Below are 18,820 nucleotides of genomic sequence, written 5' to 3'. Positions count from 1 at the left end.
ATATATGGGTGTGTGAGTTACAGTTGAAGTTTGTCAATTATAGTTCAGAGCGTAATCTCTGTCATGAGTCATAATTACCTCAAGTGCTTAGCGCGTCTTTCTGTCTCTCTCAAAGTGCTGATCAGGCGTTGGACCGCTTCGCCATGAGGAAGTACTACGATGATAAGGTCTCAGCTCTGATGACACCTTCGCAGAAACGGTGAGACCCAAAACACAAGCGCTCTCTTCCAGTCAGACACGTACGTTGTACCGACACCCACGTTCAAAAGAAAACATTCATCGTCTCTGTGCTTGCGTGTGTGTTTTCTTTTTCTTTTTTTTTTTTGTTGTCATTGAAAGGCAGCCATTGTTTGTAGTTGAAATGAGAACGAGGATCTCATGGTGACTTGGTGTAATTCTAACCCGGTGTGATTCATCACAATAATGGGCAGAAGTGGTTACTTCAAGCAGTCTTGCCTTTCTGTTTGTACAAACCTTCAGTGATGACGATAATTACTGATGTGTAAAGTCTGGGAAAAGTTTCTTCTCACTCTGCAGCGAAATAACAAAGAATGGAAAACTGTTGCTACATCAAAACAAACAATACTGTGATGCTACTAATACAAGGAGCGAAACATGATAAGTCACTTCATTTATTCCAGGGGTCTGCAACCTTTGTGATAAAAAGAGCCATTTTTTGCCACTTTGCTTACTAATTATGATGTCTGGAGCTGCAAAAACTGCTACAACTATCAACTGGTGGCTCATGGGCCACTACAAGTTAGTTGGAGACGGCTTTTCCAGCCAGTGGGGGTGATATAAAACAAAACATGGTGAACTATTATTAACATGAATAGATATTTTTATATTTTAATACAAAAGAAAAGACCAGATTCATGCAAAGAAAGAGAATATATATAATTTTTTAACAATTTTATAAAAAATTTAAACACTGAACTCTGCGGGCCGATGTGAGTTCTTTTAATTGTTGAAGAATTAAGTATCTTACTTAAAATTAGGCCAGTTTGTTGGATATCCAATTACATTTTAAAAGAAAAATAAATGTTTTTGTTTACTTACCGTAATTTTCGCTGTTTAAGTCACAGTTTTTTGCATAAATTAGCATGCCTGCGACTTATACAGTGAAGCAACGTATTTATGTTTTTCCCCCCATATTTATAAAACAATTTTTGGCTGAGATCTGACGATTTCATTCATTCTGACATGAAAAATATTGAACGGTACCAGTTTCACCCACTAGAGGGTGTTTTACTAAAATGGCATACCGTGTCTCATTAAATAGGTAAAAGTGGCTATTAATGAGACACTTGGCATGCCATACCAAGCCACCTTCATCTTGCTCCGGAACATCTGGAGCAAACGTCAAATCAGCTGCACTTCACCTGGGCGACGCTGCGAAATGCAGCTGATTTGACCGGCCAAGTGCATTTATTAAGGAAAAGTTCAACTGAGACACACCTTTACTGTAATTTTGAGCAAACAAATAATTATTTTTAAGTGTAAATCTTGTTAAATTCTTGTTAAAGTCCTCCCTTGCACGCTCCTGCGGCCACCATTTGGCAGCCAATCGATTTTTGGCACAACACCGGCCCACATTTCCGGGTGGTCAGCGGTGACACGTAACAAACGCGATGTGTCAGCGGAGACGCATAATAGATGCTACTTATACAACGAAGCAACATATTTATGTTTTTTTCCCACTTTATTAGACATATTTGGACTGATGCGACTTACAATATATGGTGGTGTGACGTGTACGACAGCAAGTACGGTAATTTTTTGTGTTTTATTCTTAGTGTTATCAAAGTTACTCACCATAATCCTCCTCAGCAGCTTGTCTTAAAGACATTCCAAAATGTTTTGGTGATTTTGAGAGAAAGATCACGCTGTGAGACTGAAGTTGACTTTAAGTGGCTAACAAAGTACTAGCATGATGTAGTCCACATGTTTTACGCCGTATATTTATACTATCCTTCACATATTTGAAAATGACAGGAATTCTGCTAAAACTAGCCATTTTTATTGTTGGAAATAATTTAAATAAAATTCAGTTTTATTTTAGTTTTGGTCAAAGCCTGAAAGAGCTGCAGAGGGACCAAAGAGCCACATGTGGCCCCAGAGCCGCAGGTTGCAGACCCCTGGTCTATCCAATGTCCGGCTTTACAGTGTGAACTTTTGGAATGCGCTGAAGACAAGTTGCTTAGAAGAACTATAGTAAGTCAGTTTGATAACAGAAACAATTATGGGGATAACATAACTAACTTTGAAGTAAATACCAGCATTTGTTTTAAATAAAAATATTTAATAAGTCACAATTAGCCTAAAAACTAACCTAAGTTTTATTCTAACTTTAATTTTGTGCTTTATTAATTCAAAGTGTGATAATTGTTCTACAAATAAAAAGAGGACACATACAGGCCTGCAGACTTAAATGGGTTTTTTTTTAATCAAAAATTGTATAAACTAGATGTTTTTTCCTTCTTCGCATAAGTATGATATTTCTGTTTGCCCTAACCTGCAAAAAATTCAGTAAATGTTAAAATAATTATATATTTATACTTTTTTAATGTCACCTCCACTGGCCAGAAACTTTCCTTCCATCAAACTCAAAGCGGCCCATGGGCCACCAGTGGATAATCCCAGTTGTAGCAGGTTTTGCAGCACGGTATACAATTTACTTAGAGAGAAAAAGGTCAGGAATAGCTCTTTTGATCAAAAATGTTGTTTAACGACCTTCATAAGGTTGCTATGGTTACATCGGTTTCCAGTGTTAGAAATCTTCTGCTTGAAACTGCGTAAAATATTTTTCTCAGTTTTACTTTGAATCAACGTGTCACAGAAAATCCTATGGAAACATCTGGAGGATGTCACGTTTGTACATTCAGTAAGGAGGTGGTAGTGGGTTGTTTGTGCTCCACCCCAGTTCATTCAGCTCCATCATCACTAAGGTGCTAATGGGTAAAACCAAACTAAAGTTAATGGGAACCAAAGAAAAGCAGCTCATTCACTCTGTCGTTCCTCTTGCTTTAACTACAGTAAAGTACTTTACACTGGTAAGATCCAACACTGCTGCCTTGATTATACTTTATATTTTTGCTATTTTTGGTGGTCTATTTTTGGAGTACACGGTTTCATTCCACCTCATGTACATGTGATGCAAATGACAATAAAGTCACCTTGAACCTTGATCATTTCCACTTTCATTTTGAATTCCTGCTCAACACATTTAATCAATTATTGGCCATTTTTTATGCTCATGCTTTAACCGTTCACTCAGATTAGTGGGTGTGGTGGTTGTTTTTATTTGCTCTTCCTTTGTCAGCAATCCGTGGAGCCATCTGCTTGTCAAGATGAGATTGGTAAAATCTTTACTCAAAACAATCTTCCTACATATTGTTTGTAACTTTTTCATGAATGCTGATTGGTTTATTTTAGTTTATTGCTGCTTTTATTATCCTACATTTGGCAGTAAAAAAAAGAAGAAATGATCAAGTTGCATAAGAGAGGAAAGAACAAGGTTAAATTTGATCTCTTTATTTATACCACATTTTAAATAATTATAATCTAAAAAGCACACGAGGAAAAAAAACCGTAATAAGTCCTATTTGTTTCTGTGCATCAATTGTAGACCAGAGTAATTAGCCTTGACCAGCAAAACTCTGTATTTATATAAAAAACAACTTAAAAAACTTTATTCCTATGTTTTGTGTTGTATATTAAAAGGGATAAAAATGGTTTCATTAGCAGGTGAACATTTGGGTTTCGCAGAATTAAAAAAAAACACGCTTTAGAAACAACGAGTGACACTGATGTTGTTAATTTTGGTCTAAGCAGATGGGAAAAGGAAGTTACTCAAACTTGACAAAACAAAAAAAAAATTAAAGAATTGCTTTGTGTTATTTTTTTATTTGTAAAAGAAATGACCAATAATTAAAAGGAAAATGAGCCTGAAATAAAAATGAGAACGACATGAATGGAAAAGAAGTTCGTATTTGTGGCTAAACGCTGAAGGGAGTGGAGTTTAAATAAAGAAAAACAGATGAAAACTTTAAGACGATGAGCTAAAAGAGAAGCAGTCCTGAGCTGTGGGGGCACAGAGAGAGAGAGATTCAGTGATGAGTCATGAACCTGCAGCGTTCAGAGGGAGGAGGGTCAAACTTTTGTTTGGTGCAAGTTGATGAAATCATATAAAAGTGACTGCATGGAAAAAAAAAACAAGCCCGTCTTCACAGTTGTTGGTCATTTTTGTGGTTGGAAACCAAAAAAACAGAGAGAGGAGTGATTATTTCTACTGTACACATGCAAAGTTTTCTTCCATAAACCCATCGACTTGACGAGCGAACGCGCTAATATTCAATCTGAATGTTAAAAAAAAAAAGGATTCTTCATAACGAAGCTTCATCCTGTAAACCTGCTCTGTAAACTGTTCGACATAAAAGCTGAAAGCTGTTTGAAGTTGTTTTTTTTGTTTTTTTATTGGTGAAGTTCAAGCTTCAAAGAATTCAAGTTGTCACAAATAACAGACCAGACCTTTCTGATTTCAAAGTTCTGGCGTAAGATTATCAATTTTTAACTCAACCAAGACGTTTGTTTGGTGAAATAATAGATTTAGTGGCAAATCTGTGATTTATTTATTTATTTTTTTAATCTACAGGACAAAGAAGCAGTTTAAACGTCATCCAGAAGTGTTTATTCTGTGCTTTCTTTTGAAAAGATTGTAGGTTTGACACCATGTTTACTGCTCACTGTGTATCTGTTTGCAGTCAACCCTGTTAGCAAAACATCTTATGAATCACTGGGTGGATTGTGGTTGTAGCTGAGAGTCATTCACAATACCAAAGTACTCCTCATTGCATGAGATCATTGCTTAAAACTTCAGCATAAGCTGTTGTAGTCAGCCTTGTTTGTCTGTTAGCAAAATATCTCATGAACCTCTGCTCATATTTTATTGACATTTTCAGCAATTTATCTTTGGATGCATATCTACAACTGTTTAACTCTTGGAGTCAATCCATTTCAAGATGGCAGCCTCAGCTAATCAACATTAGACAATGCAAAATTAGCTATAACTCTATCAGTTTATTAGATACTGAGCTAAAATTTGACGTGGTAGTAGCTAAGACTTTTTCGCTACACATACTCTGAGTGTGAATACAATATCACATGAAACTATGTCATTTTCAAGGCTATAACTCTGTTATTTCATCTTAACAGCCAGTTTTGCTTATGGAAGGATAAAACTTTCATTTAAAACACAATTTTATTATTTTAAATGATCTATTGTTAGACTGGTGTATATTGTTAGTCTGGTGTATTCATTACACAACTCTGCACTGCAGAATGACTGCCTTTGTCTCATAAAAAGTAAATTAGTGTTGCAGCTAATAGAACCTTAAAGCAATGTCTTATTAGTTCAGACCTTAAAACGCTTTCAATAAACAGTTTAACTTCTCCACAAAATTAACCAAGACCAAATCAAGACGTCCAATAAATGTTAAATTACTCAGATTGTAATGAAGAATAAGTACGATGCTAGACGTCGGTGTCGGTTCAGTGTTTGGTGTTTAAATAATAATAATAATCCTGTCTCTGTCTGTCAGGTATGTCTGGATTCTCAACAGTTTACTGAGTGGATCCATGAAGATCAACGCCTCTCCTTTGTTCCTGCACTGCATCATCCTTCACGGGTTGCCAAACTTTGACGACGCCACCAGAGGTTCAACTCCTAAAGCATCCTGCAACATATATCTGCCCGAGCAAATTATATTTAAAAAAAGAATTTAAACACAACCACATCAGTCGAAGCCTTAAAGAACTTTACCTCTTTCTTTCACCAACACACAATTGTTCGCTCAGGCAAATAGTTGGGTACAAAAAAAACAACAAAAAAAAGCAAAGAAGAGAAGAACCTCCCAGCAGAATTGGAAGGGAGGTCGATTAATGTGTCTGCAAGGAAATTGCTGTTTACACTCGTTTCATTGAGTCAACAAACGTTGCCGTCACATCACGTAGCGAAAATCTCTTTCTCACGACAGCGGCTTATCACACTTCAGCTCTCGGCAGAATATTCATGCTATTTAAACTTCTTTTTTTTCCTATTTCTTCTTAGTGTGTCGCCCATACATCAAGGTCTACCAAGGAATGCAGGCCGTGTACTCATCTGGAGTCTAGTAAGTAGTATGTGGCTTGCAGTAATTTGAACAGTATTGTGAACTTCAAAGGATGCTGTAATACCTAAAAGCCATATTCTGGTGAAATTAGCTTAATGTTAATTTGAACTCTCTGCGTGTAAAGTGTGCAAACGTCTGTAATTGCTTCCACGCTCGGGCTCCCTTTCACCGTGCGTTCTGTTGTTTGTGTTTTAGTCACATCGGCACAGGCCACAGAGACCGAGTTTGCATCAATCTGGAGCCGGCCCAGCTCCTGAAAGGGGACATCATGGTAGGAGATAAACAAGATCTGTTTTTCCCAGAGATAGCAACCATCAGCTCTGGCCTCAGTGACCACAGTGTTTTTCCCCTTTGCAGATTAAATGCTATCATAAAAGTCACGTAACTCCACAGAGGGAGGTTATTTTCCGGCTGCAGTTCCACACGGGAGCAGTGCAGGGTTACAACCTGATGTTTGAAAAGGAAGACATGGAGAATGCTAACAAAGGTACAACTAAACTAGAGAAATTGCATTTCCTGAGAAAATGCAGTGCAAATCCATATTGGGGAAAAAACTTGCTGAGAAACAGTTGAAATTAGCTAAAAAACATGCTGAAATGTAGCTTAAGTGGAAGAACAAGTCTATATTAGCAGAAGCAAAAGTAACATATTTACTGAATTAGGTATACTGTACATACGCAGAAATGAGCACAAAAATGATTAAAATAACTTAAAAAAAAAGCTAAAATTAGCAAAAAAAATGGCAGAAAGAAGCTGAAACTACCAGAAGGAAGCAGAAAGAGCTGAAATGAGCTATAAAAAAATATGGAATTAGCTGAAAAAGCTAAAAAAAATAGCATAAAACAGCTAAATAGTAGCTGAAATAGCTGAAACTAGCATAACTAAGATGAAAGGAGCAGAACAAGCTGAAATTAGTATAAAGAAATGAATCAGGCTGAAGGTAGCAGAATTAAAAATTTGAATTTACATGTAAACTGCTGAATTAGCTAAACATGCTAACAAGGTAGCTGAAAACATAAAACAAGCTTAAATTAGCAGAAGAAAGCAGAAAGAACATGTTTGCCCAATTAGGATGAAAGAAGCAGAAATGAGCACCAAAAAGTTGAAATGAGCTGAAATTAGCAACAACAGAAAAAAAAAAACATCTGAAAAGAAGCTAAAAATGCAGAAAGAAGCTTAAATTACCAGAAGGATGTGGAGAGAGTATTTTTGCTGAATTAGGCTGAAACAAGTTGAAATTAATGCAAAAAATGTGTCATTAACTGAAAAAGCTAAAAGTAGCATAAAACAGCTAAATAGTAGCTGAAATTATTGTAACTAGCAAAAATAAGCTGAAAGGAGCACAACAAGCTGAAATAAGCTGAAAGAAGTTAGAAGAAGCACAAAGATTTTGTAGTTAGCAGAAAGAATCCGAAAGGAGCACAGAACAGCAGAAAAAAAGCTGAAATTAGCTGAAAGTAGCTGAAAAAAAGTTTAAATTTGTTCAAGGAAGCTGAAAGAAGCTGAAGCAGAACAGAAAGTGAAAGGAGCAGTAAAGGTTGTAAACAGATCTAAAGTTCTGAAGGATGTAAAATGAGCTCAATTAATTTTCTATGAGAAACAAAGTGGCAAAAAAGGCAAAATATTTCAAAAAGCAAAAGTTGCACCAATACCAAAAGTCTTAGCAGGATTGTCCTGAAAGAGCTGAACTTTTTGATATAATTTGTTGAAATAGCACAAAAAAATTGTGGACTGAGAAAGATGCTGAAATATGTACGGAAGAAAAATGGATCACAATAGTGTGAGTGATTCATAAACATCCATACAATAAGAAAAAGGTCAGAACAGGCCTCAATTTGCAGCAGCTCTTCAGCTCCACATAACATCTGCAGGGCTTCGTCTGGACTTCATTTAGGCTTGGCACTTTAGCCCAGCAATCTTGTTTTCCCAAACATGTTACATGTACCAAGAGGCGTTCCACAATGAATCACGGTTTACATTTATAGCATTCCTGTATGCGTTGTCACTCCAGATCCCAGATTTCCAGACTATGGAAAAGTTGAGCTCGTCTTCTCCGAGGGACCAGAGAGGATTCCAGGTAGATTTTTATTTGTTTATTTTTTTAACTTTCTCAGCTTCAAAATGAAAAACATTGTTCTGGAAGGAGTATTTTGAAAAGCAGACACCATTCTCTCGTTTTTGTGCTTTGCCCTCTGCCCCATGGTGAGAGGCGATGTGGAATGCTGCAGAGGGGAAATGTAGTGTGAAGTGTGTGCTGACAGAAGGGTAAAGACGCACAGCGTGCGCCGCCCCAAAACACCACAGCAGTGAAACTATGTGGGCTTGTAGGACTTTATTAGGTGTTATATATGCATCTGTGCACACTGGTCTTTACATTCTGGGAATATCATTAAAATAGAAGAAAACCATAGCATCCTTTAAAAAATAGCTTTATGCATTGCAAAATGTTTAATAAGATCTTAAGTGACCTGTTCGCACTCTAAGGCTACGTTCATACTGCAGTCAAATGTGGCCCAAATCAGATTTTTTTGCTTCTGTGTGACCCATATCTGATTTTATCATGACAGTCTAAATGTGACAAATCCAATTTTTTTCCCCCCAAATCATATGTGGTACTGTACTGAATATATATCCAACATTTTTCAAATCATCGGCAGTCTGAACTGTCATGTCGCCTTTCATCCGACTTTTACATCAGTGAGGTAGAAGTAAGCAGATCAATCCAAGTATTAATAATATTCATACCACAACCTCGTGCAGTTGAAATCTTGGAATCTGCATGTCTTCAGCTACAGAACAAAAGTCCAGTTGCTTCATCTTTGTTCTTTTAATTTCCCATTTCCTGGATGACTGAGAATCTTCACGGACATATGATACCATCGTTGGTGTTGGACCGTATTGATAATAACATGATGGGGTTGATATTTGAGTTGTTTCTACCTTCAGCACATCCCTCCTCCCCCCCCGCCCCCCCCCCCCGAAAAAAATAAACAAAACAAAAAAACAATGCTGCACCGGAGGATCCGTCAAGAAAACTGTAAACAGTTCACGCCGGAGTCTGATGGAGGTCACATTTTAATGATAATGTGAACAGCCACGCACAAAAAAAAAATCACATTTCAGCAAAAAAATCTGAAATGAGCTTTAAGACATTAACAAGAATGCTACTACCACGGGGAGTGGTGGCGCAGAGGTTAGAGAAGGTGGGCCTGTGGTTAGAAGTTTCAACTCCCTGGATCAACAACATCAAAATGTGGGTGTGAAAGGTGAAACACCCACACCTGCTGCCACCCTTGTTTGCCCCACTCTGGGCACTTGAGCAAACCCCTTAACCCCCACCATCTGCTCTCTTGGGTGCTGTAGATGGTAGCCCCCTGCTCCACACAGAGGGCTGTGGTAGCTTGGTGGTCTGTGGTTGCATCAGGAACGGCATCCGGCATAAAGTAACAAAACAATAACCAAGTCTTTATGTGAGTTAGTTCTCTGTAGCAACCCCTGAGGAAGGGAGCAGCCGAAAGAAGAATAAAATCTCAGCTACTTCCACATCAAATTTTAGCTCAGTATATGTGAAACTGATTCAGCTGTAGCCATTTGTGTGTTTGCTACGGTTGATTAGCTCTAACGACCATGTTGAACTGAGAGGACTTGGAAAGTTGATCAGTTTTAGTTCTATCTCTATTATCCAGTTGTATTTTTTTTTTATTAAAGTTTGTCCAGTGGTTCATAAAATATTTTGCTAACAGACAAACAAACGAATACATGCACATACAGTTACGGGCGGTTACATTGTTGCCCATCTTTCATTGTGGTGGATAATTAATGAGCAAACCTTCAGTATGACTTGACTGTATTTTTAATATATTGTTGGATTGTATACCTGGATTATTGGGCATGGACTTTGTTGACCCTTTTAACCCATCTTATAATTCAACCATACTTACCTCTCTTGGCAAGAAACATACATTTTTGTGAATATCAGATCTGCCACACCTGAAAACTGAAGTAAGACTATCAAACAAATAAACAATAAAAATCATACGGATGTACAGTATTTACAGTAATGATCGTTTTTAATCCAGGTGCTGACAGATGGCAAAACGGCCCAGATGTTGTTGTGGATTACAACACAGCCGATCCGCTAACCCGCTGGGACTCGTACCAGAACATCTGCGATGGTGAAGGTACAGTTGCTGCGCTGCATTAGTCGCAACATGACTCACAAAGCCTTTGTTCTAACAACGCCAAGGTCTACACGATGCCTCAGACACTGAACACAGACACCACTAGAAGTTTTATCAGTGACAACAGTCGACACAGGTGTTACTGAGACATTTAAAGAGATAGTCTTATAGTTTCTGAACTATTGTTTAGTACCTTACAATCCATAACATAAGTCATTGAGCCTGGTATATGAAGAAAAAGGCAAAAGTCTTCATCCATGCTATGAAAATGGGTAGCCAAATGGAGGCAAGTTTTTTTTTTTTTTGTTCTTCAAGCTTAAATAACCACTTATTCTCAAAAATGAGACACAGATAGTAAAGATGGCTGCAATAGCTAATATTTTATACATTTACACTGTTAAATGACACAGATTGTTTACTTTGTTACTGTTTTCTCAACTGGAAAATGCCCATGTTACTTGGCAGCTGTACATGGGCAGAGCATAAACCTTTTATATGCCAATGGTTCCAGTGATGGCTGGACATGGGCACCAGTGACCCTCGCGATCCGAAGAGGAACAAGCGGGTAAAGATAATGGATGGATGGATGGATGGTTTTGAAGCTGCCAGTGCATTCCTCTGCTTGATGAATGCATCTAGTCCATTGACATGTGTTATAATTAGAGACAGGACTGGAAGCAGGAAGTTGAAGTCACAAAGGATACACGCCATCTAGAACGGGGTTCTCAAACTTTTTGGGTTCAGGGACCCTTACAGGGAAGGAAATTTTTCAGAGACCCCCCTCATAACACTCATGTTATTCATTAATTTTCTTCAGTTTGTCTCTTTAATGCAATGGAAATATTTGTGTAACATTAATACTTAAGACCTGTTCTTAAATAGTGTTAATATAATCTATACTTTTAAACATGGGCTATTTTTCATTCAACACACACTTAATTAACAACATTTTCAATTTCAACTTCCAAAAATTACAGTTTTGAGAAATTTAACAGCATCATAAACCACTTTAAAACTTTACCTATTCACATAATGAACATAAATGTGTTGTCATTTTAAATTATTACAGAAAACTCTTTACGAAAAACTGAACAGAATCATAACAGCAGTAGTCACACAAAGTAACAGGACTTCATTTCTAAACAGATTGATGCCGGAACGCAAATAGCGGGTGGGGGGAGGTGTAGTGGTCCTCCTGGGGGGGTCCGGGGACCCTAGTTTGAGAACCACTGATCTAGAAAGTCAGCTGCAGTGCATTTTTTAAGTGTCTTCAATTGTTTAGCTAGCCATAGCTTAGCCAGGATGAAGGCTCCTGCTTTATTTATTTAAATTTGTTTGTTTATTTGTTTCTTTGTTTACATTCCTACTTCTTTCTTCACAAAATTCTCTGTAACTGATGTCACAGCTGATAAAGTACTAGCTGTTGATAATAACTTACAGAGCATCACTTCAACAATGACTAGACTAGCCCTTTAATGTAGTTTTCTCCCCTTTCTCCTCTATATTGTTATACATAACCAAAAACAAAAACTATTTTTTCTTATACAAGGTATTAACACAGTGGGACAGGTCCCTGTGGCAACATTTTTGTTAGGGACTTCAATGAGATTGCATTCTTGCCAGGATACTAGCTTGGTTCATGTTGCAGTTGATGTTAAAGGGACTTTGCTTGTGTGGAACTTAAAACCCGACTGGCTGGCAGGCGACCTTTTATTATGGTGAGAAAATTAACTGGAGGCTACAATTTACCTCACTGTGCAGCATGATAAGGATGACAAAGAAAGTTGTTTCTAAGTACAGAGGAGTGTTGTTTTATGTGAGGAATGTTGGGTTCAGAGGAAGAGCAGATAGTTCTCAAGAGATTTCCGTTTTGTTGACTCTCGAAATAAATAGGGATGCTTTAGCCATCCCACACAAACACACACTCTCACTAGTGCCCACACACACATATACTTACACTCCAAGCCACCTTGTTAGGGCGTCCCATCCTCGCTGTGGTTGTTGCTTTCCACTGAGCCACAGAATTCACAATAACCTCCAAGAATAGAGGCAGCGCTAAAACACAAATCCACCCTTTTCCCGTTTTCATTGAGTGTTTTTATAGGCCAAGCTTCATGAAAACAGCCAGACCTCTTTTTTTAATTTTTTACTTAAAATACCTCATCACACCCACCCTGAATTGTTTACCCACTACACAACAAAAGCACAACCTCACAAATGTAAGAATTCACCAAATTAAAGACATCAACTAAAAATAACATTTTTTTTTTTTTTTTGTATTGCGGTAGTTCCTAAGCATTCATGTGGGATATTTACTTCTTTGTTTTCTCATGTAAACACCACATATGAGAGGGAAGACTATGGAAGCGTTTGTTGAAATTCTACATCTACTTACCAGCCGTTTTCATGCAGACCCAGTTTACTTCAAGCACACTCTCACGACTTGTTATAACGGAGGAGGAAGTCTGGATTTTTTTTTACACTTTAGTGCTAAAGTTGTGAAGAGGAGTCTTTATTTACTTAAGTGGCTGTTCATCAATTGTCCGATATCTTAAAGTGGTAATTAAAGGTAGATTTTTTTAAAAGACCATGAAAGTTTTAGTTTATTTGTAAACCAGGTTGTCGCCTCTGCATAACTTTTAATGTTTCTGGGTATTTATTTCTGTCTTTATCGATTTCTTTTATAGGTCAGTGTTCCTCAAATTACAAGAGAAAACCTATTTATTTCATAAGTCTAGTCATTTATGGTCACGCACATCTTGTAGTAGGTGTTGGCTGCTACCCAAATAAAAGGGAGGAGTTGAAAAAGAGTTAAAAGATTAAAGAGAACCTATTATAGTTAGAAGTTTGATCCTCTTTTGTCACTTGATATAAAATCCCCTGATGGCAAGAGATACATACAAAAGGCTTCAGGCCAGTTGTCCAAACAGGGACATGACTAGATCACAAGTTTAGTTCATTTCACGCACAAAGGTGGTGATAATGCACAGGCTTTTCAGCAGATTGATCAAAAGACAAAGTAGAAAAGAACTGCAGGTACAAGTGATTTATGACTAGAAAACAACATGGTTTCTCAGTCCTTATGGCCCCTGAGAGATATAGTTTCTAATCATGGATAACACACATCACACGGTGTTTCATATTTCATCGTATTTTTCTTCCTTTGCTCGTACGTTCACTCACAGCCTTCTTTTGTTTGTTGTGTGTTTGACGCCACCTTTTGAATGGGAGTTTTATTGTTGGTGTCAGGATGCAACGTTAGCACATTCACATAAATGCAGGCTGCTAGCAGAAGGTCTGCAAAACAACCCGGCTTACCCTTTAATATTAATAGGCATGATGATATTCAAGTATGAATTACTTTAAGAATTAAGATATTTAAGTATTAATTTTGTTTAAGGGTGAACAATCTTTATAAAAACTGACAAAATAATGCGTTCAAACTGACCCTGTGACATACATTATTCCTTTTGCACTAAATATGACTTTACTTTTGTCAGACTTCTAGCAACAAAATGTATTTTAAAGGACACCATGTGTGCATGGTGTTCTTGTGTATTCCTGTTCTTTCGTTCTAAATGTCTTTTATACTTTGAGTCCAACTACAAAACTGACTTGGTAATCAGGAACGGTTGAAAAGAGAAAACATTTCTCTAATGAAATCTTCCAAGACTTGTAGAAAATTAAGCTGTACAAGACAGAAACAATAATCCTTGTTTTTGTTTTGGCATCTAAAAGGTGTGGACTGGTACTAAACGAGACGAAACGGAAAAGGGTTGGGTAATTACATAGCTGTACACAACCAGACCTCCTGATTCAAGAGCAACTTGGGGAACAGTTGTGGTTTTTCTGCTCTTCTGCACTATAATTGGTGGATTTTTATTTAGGAACTGAGTGTACCATAACAACCAATGTGATGAATGCTGGATTGAAATGGTTTGACTGATTCCTCTCAAGTTCATAAGCTAAGAGCATGTTTGGTAAACCATCGCTGGCTTTTCAGTGTAATTCGGATAGTTAAAACTTTTTAAAGTTCCCCTTAAAAGGATTTAAGGAACATCTGTTTCTGTCTAGTTTGTTGCATAAAGACAGCAAGCGTGTTATTTTTTGACACACACAGGAGTGGGAGAAAAACAACTTGGCAGCCATTTTTCATGAAAATTGCTTTGGGCTGATGTTAATCTTTGCTTTAATTACAAAGTGTCTTTTTACAGAGTGGATATGTCTTGAGCTCCAAGAATGTTGTTTTCATCCTCTCTGGTTCTCTCTCTTTCATTTTACCCCCCCATCCCACCAAACCTCTTCTCTCTCACCAGTGGGGTAGTCCCTTCACACAGGGGTAAGAGGTCGGGTTACTGGTTCCCTCCAGCCCGCCTCTGCTTCATCGCCCCGCCTCACTTGTTTACATTCCTCTGTCCTTATTTGGAGATCTCAACCCCCCCGCCCGCTCGCCCCCCTGCCTTGTGTAGAGTGCAAACACTCTCACCTTCTCAGCAGAGAAAGAAAACGGGCCAACTCATTCAAAGTCTCTTGACTTGGCCCCCTCACCACTATCCACTGGTTCAAAATCCATGTCCACTCTCACGTGTCTGCATTGTCTTTCCTCCTCTGCGAGTTTGCTTTACCTGGAGACCAAGGTCGGTTCGTATGCGCACCTGGCAAGGACAGCGAAGGTAAGAGAGATCCACTTCTTGAGGCAAACGGGTGGTCATGGAGGGCTGTGCGTGGGGTGATGGGGGGAGTGTTGATGTCAGGGGTGACAGAGAAAAATGGCAAGAATCCAGGTGAAGAGGTTAAAACCCAGTTTGCACTTTGCTAAATGGAATGTGACGAGAAGGATTTGTGATGGAAGTGACCTGCGCTGCGCTCTGAACCAGAGCTGCTCAAGACACGACGCAGGCTTGTGTGAGTGGAGTGTAGGCTGGAGAGCAAACCATACATAATGGGAGCTTTTACAGAAAGAGGAGGAGGGAGGGGGGAGCTTTTACCATGCGTGTCTGGTATTTGGATCCTCCAGTCATGGTTTTAAGACAGTTTGTTGAGGCTGAGGCAAAGGAGTCAAGTTCCAGCTCCCTTTGTGTTAAAGCAGAAAGAGAATGACAGAAAAATACAGCTCCGTTATTTACAAGTCATTATTCACTTTCTGTCGTTTTACAGAAGTCTGCTTCCTGAATCAGATTTCTTCAACTGCTGCCATGCTCATTGACTGACCTTAGATTTTTCCTGTTACTTCTGAGGATTAAGAAGGTTGTTTGGACATATGCTTGGGGTCAAGGGGCAAGTGAGAGTGGGTTGCGTCTCAGCAGGGTGAGGAATTCAGGGGTCAGACGAGACCCACTGTTGACTCATTCTTGCAGAAACCTGCAGATTTTATAAATTTTTTAAAATATATTACCTGTTTATGATGAACACACTAAATGTTGCTCATTTTACACACCTGCCAGAAACTTAATGGGAACATTGGGACAATGGGACATTTGCAGAAAAAGACTCCATGAGTTCTAGAATTTGACATTAAATTTAGTGACACGATGAACATGTTGTCATCTTAATGTTCTGGTTATTTGTTATCTGTTTTGTCTGGAATGTTGTTCTCATGAGATGTGGTGTGATTAGATGTTGTCCCTGTCAATCACAGTTTCTGCAGACAGACAAGACTGTGCGTGTTTACAGAGTCCTGTCTTTGTTTTTGTGAGTCTCCTGTTTGTGCGTCTCTGCGTGTTGCCCATACCGGCTGACTGTATGAAGCGCTGCATCTCTTCTATTTTGCAGCACAACGGTCTCAAAGCCTAAGCCAGGACAAAGCAGCTAGTAAGAGGAGCCCCATCGGAGGAGGAGGGGCCACGCTGGGACGAGGGACCCGCACAACCTCCGCCACCTCGAGCCCTGACCACAGTGACCACACACTCTCTGTAAGCAGTGACTCGGGCCTGTCCAGCACATCACTGTGGGCAGATAGACCCACACCTGTCACCTCCGCCACCACCACCACAACCACCACCACAACCAGGGCTAACCAGGGACCCAGCCCACAGGAGAAGGTCCAACTGAAATGCCTCCTTAATGGTTTTGGTCTTGACGATCCTTCGCTGGAGGAGATGGATGATCAAGACACTAAAGTGGGCTTGCAGCAGACAGTCCCATCACAAGTGCACTATAACGGAGACGCTCGGCCCCGAGAGAGGGAAACGGACATCCTTGATGATGATGTCATTACGGGTCATGATCTGCACAGTGTGGACAGCCTAGGGACCCTGTCGTCCTCCTGCCACAAGAGCAGTCAGAACTCCCTGCTGTCAGATGGTTTTGGGTGTCCTGGAGGTGAGGAGCATCCAAACCAGCACCACCTGCATCATGCTCCTCCCGTGGAGGAGTATGAGCGATCCTACACGGAGGCCAAAAGAGCCTTTCTAAACTCCAGAAGCAACTCTGTGGCATCTTCGAATCCCAGCGGCCCTCCCCCACCCAAGCAGCAGTTGTACAGACAAGGAAGCTACTCTACACAGTCCTGGGTCCGTCAGCAGCAGATGGTCGCAGCGCAGCAGTTTATCTACATGGCCGAGAATGGGAACGAAACGGAGCGATACCCTCGAAACAAGCCTGTGAGAAGTTCACCCAAAGAATTGCCCGCTGAACCACAAGACCGCATCAGGGACACCCCGGCCGACGCCATTAAAAACTCTGCCTCTTACAAAGAACAAGCGGTGACGAACAATAACAACAACAAACAACAGGATGAGGAGTTCAAGTCGCTGACGATGGACATCGACAACTCCATCGATCAGCTCAATCAGTTGATCATGGACCTGGATCCCACCTTCGTACCAGTGTCGAGCCACGGCAGCTCTGTCAAGAGAAATGGCGCAACACAGGTCAACAGTTCAGACAGCAAATGTTCAAACGGCATCAATCTCCGATTCAACGACAGTAAATCAGCAGCCCTGAAAAACACACAGCAGACAGGTAAGATAGTCGGACAGACCGAGTGATGTGTGATCACAAACAGAAATGTGTTGTTATGAACCAGAAAAGTTGTCAGCCTTGAGAAGACTAATAAATATAAGAAGTTATTTATTACACTCTACAAATATTTAAAAGCTGAATAAGTCTTCACAACCATAACTTTTGTTTTTATTTCGCCTGAACAAAGCTTATCTTCTTTCCCTCTCCTTCAGCATGTTTGAGTGACAGAAATAGCAGGGCTCTTGCCAGGTTTTCAGATGTTTTCAGTGTGTTTCTGCAGATGGAGCGCTGTCCAGACTTGTAGGTGTAACTATCTGAGTGCAGGATCAGTAAGGTGCATGAGCAGCATTTTATCAGTCTTTGTGAACTCTGGTGTTTCTTCCATTTATATTAAGACTCCACTTTAGAAATGCAGATAAAAAAACACTGTCGTGTTTGAAGGTGTGCTCTATCAAGGACCTAAACCATCTAATGAATATGAACAATAGGTACCCACTGCAAGTATTTCTGCATTTAGACATGAACAATTTAATAGAAATAAGAAAATTCCCATTAGAATCAGAATCAGAATCAGTTTATTATCGCCATGTCAATGAACGAGGTTCACAAACTAGGAATTTGCTTCGACATAAGGTGCGAATAGTAGTAAAGTAAAATAAAGTAAAAATTAAGTAAAAATTAAGTAAAAATGAGAACATTACATAAGACATAAGCCTGTGTACACCCACAAATAAAGTAAAATTAAAAACATAACATAACCATATGTACACCCATACAATAGAAAACAATAAAAAAGCTTAGAAAACAGTACATTAGTGACACGATCCTGTAGCTCTTTTGCTTCAAAGATGACAACCGGTACAGGTGATCATGTTGAACTAGATGCAGCTGAACTAAAACCCAGTGATGAATAGAAAACATAGCTGCATGAATCAGAGCATGTGGTTCCAGAGGTGGTGAGGAGAGGAGGGGGATGGTGAGGCCTTAGGAATTTCCACACTGGGAACAAGTGAGCCCGCAGGCGGTGGTTTTTTTCATGTGATTCCAAATGCGTACCTGTTTGCACATATCGATGCAGGAGCTTCTTAAAAAGCTTTAAGAGGAAAATGACTGGTGTTTTTAGCTTTAAAAAAAAAGTTGTGACGAGTTTGGGCTTTGATTCCGTTTGTTCATTTACACAAAAACCAGGAATGTTAATAAATTATTTAAACTATTACCTAGTAAACTATTACCTAGCCTTTGCATTTTTTATTTAGTAAAGATGGTGTTTATTTTACAGGATAAATAATCTGTAGTCGGGGTAGGTTTTTCTTTTCAAATATTTGATATTTTGTGGATTGGTACAACTCTTGTTGTAGCACACTTTTGCTGCTGTCTTGGGCTGCACAGATCTAATGCTATTTAGGGATATTTTTAGTTAAAATGCACTTACTGTTATATTCATTCAACCTTTATTTATACAGATTAATCACATTGAGCTTTTGAGTCACAAGTATAAATATACAA

The 18,820-nt window shown here is 39.0% G+C and overlaps 1 protein-coding gene across 1 annotated transcript in view; it reads left to right on the top strand.

Moving 5' to 3' along the window:
- The window catches only part of LOC119414208 (tensin-3), a 46,954-nt gene that overhangs the window by 14,090 nt on the left and 14,044 nt on the right, over window positions 1-18,820 (top strand). The window contains exons 6-13 of the mRNA XM_037681307.1: window positions 116-199; window positions 5,601-5,716; window positions 6,110-6,170; window positions 6,366-6,441; window positions 6,528-6,657; window positions 8,182-8,247; window positions 10,250-10,351; window positions 16,124-17,314. Coding sequence (XP_037537235.1) covers window positions 116-199; window positions 5,601-5,716; window positions 6,110-6,170; window positions 6,366-6,441; window positions 6,528-6,657; window positions 8,182-8,247; window positions 10,250-10,351; window positions 16,124-17,314 — 1,826 coding nt within the window. The remainder of the gene's footprint in view (window positions 1-115; window positions 200-5,600; window positions 5,717-6,109; window positions 6,171-6,365; window positions 6,442-6,527; window positions 6,658-8,181; window positions 8,248-10,249; window positions 10,352-16,123; window positions 17,315-18,820) is intronic.

The sequence above is a fragment of the Nematolebias whitei genome, chromosome 9 (assembly GCF_014905685.2).
Source record: "Nematolebias whitei isolate Nwh7 chromosome 9, NemWhi1, whole genome shotgun sequence".
Taxonomy (NCBI): Eukaryota; Metazoa; Chordata; class Actinopteri; order Cyprinodontiformes; family Rivulidae; genus Nematolebias; species Nematolebias whitei.
Note: the sequence above shows the minus strand (reverse complement) of the source record. Positions and strands in the feature narration are given on the sequence as shown.